The following is a 4,448-nucleotide window of genomic DNA, read 5'->3' on the forward strand; positions in this document are numbered from 1 at the left end:
ATAGCAGTAATAACACAGACAAGTACCATCTTCCCGAGTCTAACAAGTGTGGCCTTTGGGAAATCATGTTCATGCATTTTCCCTCCTCCTGCACAAGTCTTTTATTCAGACGCTCCTTGTTTTTCTGTAGTTTACCTCCAGGTGGAGTGAATCACTTGCATTTTTAATCTTTATATCCTGGGAGCCTGCCTATGCCCTAATTTTGACAGAGTTCGATTAAGTGATATTTATATTATAGCGAAAGCTAAATTCTTATTAATGTGCTGTAAAAACAGAAAACTGCTTTTCAGATTTGCGCTGGTGATGCTGCTTTGGTAGTCACCCAGCTACTACAGCCTGTGAAGAGCTATTGAACACAGTCTTCTTGATGAGTCACAGAGCAGCCTGGGGAACGAGGTTTTGTAAGTCTCTATAAGGTCAGTATAAGGTCACTGTGAGTGGACTTGACTAGACAGCTAAAGGCTTTAAAACCTTCCTTCTGACTGTGTAAATAGAGATAGCCTCTGCTTCATTGATGGGAAGATTGGCTTTGGAAACAATGCTCTCAGCAGTATTATTTTGAGTCCTCAGGATGACACAGGCTGATGTCATTCTATTTGGAAAATCTGTAATATTAGCTGCTTGATGCACATTTAAATGGATAGGAATAAGGGAAGTCACAGATGTTTAATGATTTCTTGACCCGATTTTGATTATTGATGTCCTGGTCTGTGTTTCCTTCCTCCTGGCTGCGATTCTCAAATACTTACTGTTCAGGATTGGCACAATTCTCTTCACATCTTGCCCCAGAAAGCTGTAAGAAGGGAAATAGTATCAGACAGAGAAGTAGTCTAATGGGCTGAAATAATGCCAAAGTCACAGGGTCAGTCTGGGTTTTAGTCTTGAGTTTCCATGTCTTATAAGCCATCGTCAATCCTGACTCAGTGGTCCTATGTAGGGCTTTGGAGGTGATAAATCGGGTCGGCTCCATCTTTCTCCCCCAGAGTGGCTAATGGAGTTGAATCAGCAACAATGTCATTGGGTAGCAGTCCAACACCAATGGCACAAATCATATAACCCTTCTTTCAGCTCCTAGTGATGTTCCCGGACTCGTGGATGCATCTGTTGTGTGTTGGTGTCCTCTGTATGCATCTCTTTCTATTTGGCTTTTGATTCTGTTTAAATAACTCTTAAGTGGTTATGGTTAGGATTTTGGTAAAGTGGGTTACATGTGGGGCTGCCAATCACAAACTCAGCAGTTCAGATCCACCAGTCACTCCCAGGGGGAAAGAAGAGGCATTTTGTTCCCAGAAAGAGTTTTAATTTCAGAAACCCAAAGGGGCAGTTCTACCCTGTCCTGTGGGGTCAGTCATGAGTTGGAATCTATTTGATGGCAGTGGGAGTGTTCCTCAGGCACGAGCTGGTGACCAGAACAAGAGCAAAACCAGGTTTCCAAACAGGGTCACTTCCACGGGTTCAGGGGAACCCTGCATATTCCTCTGTGTGCATCTCTTTCTATTGTGCTTTTTCTTATGTGGGGAGGGTATTGTTCAACCTTCACAACTACACTCAAGGTCTCCCCCAAATCCATGTCCTTTCCACATGCAAAATATGTGGTGTGTGAGAACCCCTACCTCTGTATGAGAGGTAGCCATTTGTGACAACTTGCTTGCCCTAGAAATTCCCGTATCTGTCCCATGGGATATTGTTTTTGTTCTTCTCACTCCTACCTACTGGCCTATTAAATTCTAATCCACGGCCCTTTTCATCGCTGCAATGCCACATCAATAACATAGCATCAAAGAGAAGAAAAGGAAAGGGAGAAAAAGAATGTCTTTATTGAATAGCAACTATTCAGTAAACAGTAAGAGTGGCAAGAACCCGCAATTTCCCAGTGTTCCAGCACAACTCCCCCATAGGCAAGGACACGAGGGTGCTTCAGAAGGGTGTGCAAATACAGACTTCAAAGATAACAGCTGGGTTTTTCCCAGAAAACTTTTGAAGCTCATTTTTCAGCACTTGAAACCTACTCTCATCAAGTTGACTCTGACTGGTAGGTGGGGAGGGCGCATTTAACCACATTTTGAATCATGGAGCAAACAGGGGCTTACATAACTTGACAAACTGCACACATGCACCGAGGTGGTCAGAATTCACATAAAATCATATCATAAAAAATGTTTTATGAATTAATAGACCCTGGACGAATCAGGGTTAAAAATTGCTAGATCATTTATACGCCTCAGAGAGAGACCATATGTTCCTTGTCCTACCTTATATCTCAACTCACTTTTTATTTTTATTTTAATAAATCATTTTATTGGGGCTCTTACAGCTCTTATAACGATCCATACATCCATTGTATGAAGCACATCTGTACATATGATACCATCATCCTTTTCAAAACATTTTCTTTCTACTTGAGCCCTTGGTATCAGCTCCCCCCTTTCCCCTCCCCCCACTATCCTCCCTCCATCACGAACTCTTGATAAATTATACTTTATTATTATTTTCATATCTTACACCCTCCGCTGTCTCCCTTCATCCATGTTTCTGTTGTTCTTCACCCTGGGTGTGGGGCAGTCGGAGGCGGGTTATGTCAACACTGTGATCAGTTCTCCCCTTTTTCCCTACATCTTTCCCCCTAACCTCATGGTATCACTACTCCCATTATTGTTCCTGGAGGGTGGGGGTGGGGTATCTGTCCTAGATTCTGTGTGTCGAGAGCTCTTATCTGTACCAGTGTACATGCTCTGGTCTAGCCGAATTTGCAGGGTAGAACTGGGGTCATGATAATGTGTGGGGGCTGGGGGGTGAAGCATTAAAGAATTACAGGAATGTGGTATGTTTTGCCATCAATTGACCTTCTTTACAAAACCTCCTTTAGGTAAACCTCTAGTTAAAATTCTGTCTAAAATCAGTTCTCTCTTCCAGACTAATCTGACATTTCAGGATGATGATATAGCAAAACTCTTTCAAAAGGGACAAAGACTTTTACAGAGCAAACTGGTGGGCGCAGGGAAAGATGTGATGGGGTGAAGGCAAGAAGGTCACATATTAATGACATATGAAAAGGATATAAAGGACTGACAGTCCTCTAATTCTCATGGCTTAATAGTTAGGCATTGAGCTGCTAAAAGCAAGGTCAGCAGTTCAAAGCCACCAGCTGCTCTGTGGGAGAGAGACAGGGCTTTCTACTGCTTGGAAAGAGCTAGTCTTGGAACCTCCCAGGGGCAGTTTTGCCCCGGCCTACAGGATCGATGTGAGTCAGGATCCACTGGATGGCAGTGAGTTTTTGGTAGCAGTGGTCTTCTGCAGGGAATTTGAGAAACACTGGGCTCTCTGTTTTGTTTTTATTTAAAGACATGACCACAAAGGACGAGTGTGCTTCCTCAACAAACTGCCGCACTTTGTTTTGTTTTCCTGAGGGGAGGCCAGAGGAACGTGAAGTGCTCAGGCCTCTGGCAAAGAGAAAAAGAGTAAGGGAAAGAAACAGAAAAAAGAGGAAAGGAGAGGTAAAGAAAAAGAGAGAAAGAGAGAGAAATATATCATTTATATAGGAGGCACACCCCAAAAAACTCAACTGCAAGGAGTTGTACAGGAATTGGATAGTCTCTAGTTTCTTCATTTTCTCTCCCTCTTGATAGGTTTCACAGCCACACACACTAGCTCTTGACAAGTACCCAGGATGTCTTGGGCCAGTGACCCCTGCTCAACTAATGGGTTACTTAGGGGGCCTTGGGCTTATAGTTGGGGAAGAAGTAAAGAGTCCAAAGTATTTTTTAAATGCACCTCTTCTTTAACATATCTCTGGTCTGGAAGCATTTAAACCCCCCAGATCAGTATTTGGAAGTATAGGAGAATTCAGTGTAGAGAAAATAAGTAGCTGGTTTTGATACTTTAAAGTATGTTGAGAGAGCGAGACATAAAGTGGCTTTTTAAGATGCACGGCTATCGTATTTATATCTCTTGCCACCCTAGTTTGGGCTCTGACATTTTCATTAGTCACACATGCATCCACATCACACCACGATAGAAAGAAAACCTCCTGGCCATTAATTTCTTCAATTAACCCCTTGGTTCATTATATGCCATTTCTCCCCATTCACTTCCTTCTAGAGCCTTCTGAGAATTGATTTATCTGAGACCCGAACGCCAACAAGTCCCCTTCCAGCCTTTCCCAACTGAACTCACCTGGATGAAGCCCACCAGGGCGGAGGTGGTGGCGTGGCCTCGGCCTCCCATTGGGCTCTGCTCCTGCTTCTCCAGAATCAGGCACTGGGCAGCTCTTGCCTCCTTTCTGTGGTCTGCACCATATTCAACTGCTGACCTGGACCACTTAAGGACAGAAACCTTTCTCAGCTGTACATCAGTTCTCTCTCTCTCTCTCTCTCTCAGTCTTTCTAGCCTTTCTTTCCGCTTTATCCTGTTTCCCTTCTCTACATCTATTTTTATGATTTAGATAGTTG

At 43.4% G+C, this 4,448-nt stretch overlaps 1 protein-coding gene across 2 annotated transcripts in view; it reads right to left on the reverse strand.

Annotated features, from left to right (window-relative positions):
• Positions 1-4,448, reverse strand: part of TMEM52B (transmembrane protein 52B) — a 10,686-nt gene that overhangs the window by 5,948 nt on the left and 290 nt on the right. Inside the window, exons 2-3 of one of the 2 annotated variants that reach the window (XM_045293283.1) lie at positions 4,174-4,375; positions 750-793 (exon numbers count right to left, since the gene is read on the reverse strand). In XM_045293283.1, coding sequence (XP_045149218.1) covers positions 750-793; positions 4,174-4,224 — 95 coding nt within the window. In that variant the 5' untranslated portion in view covers positions 4,225-4,375. Of the gene's footprint in view, positions 1-749; positions 794-4,173; positions 4,388-4,448 lie in introns of those variants that run through there. The other variant, XM_004717621.2, reaches the window with a different exon arrangement.

This window comes from Echinops telfairi, unplaced genomic scaffold (genome assembly GCF_000313985.2).
Source record: "Echinops telfairi isolate 266 unplaced genomic scaffold, ASM31398v2 ScPeMD7_1957;HRSCAF=2489, whole genome shotgun sequence".
NCBI lineage: Eukaryota > Metazoa > Chordata > Mammalia > Afrosoricida > Tenrecidae > Echinops > Echinops telfairi.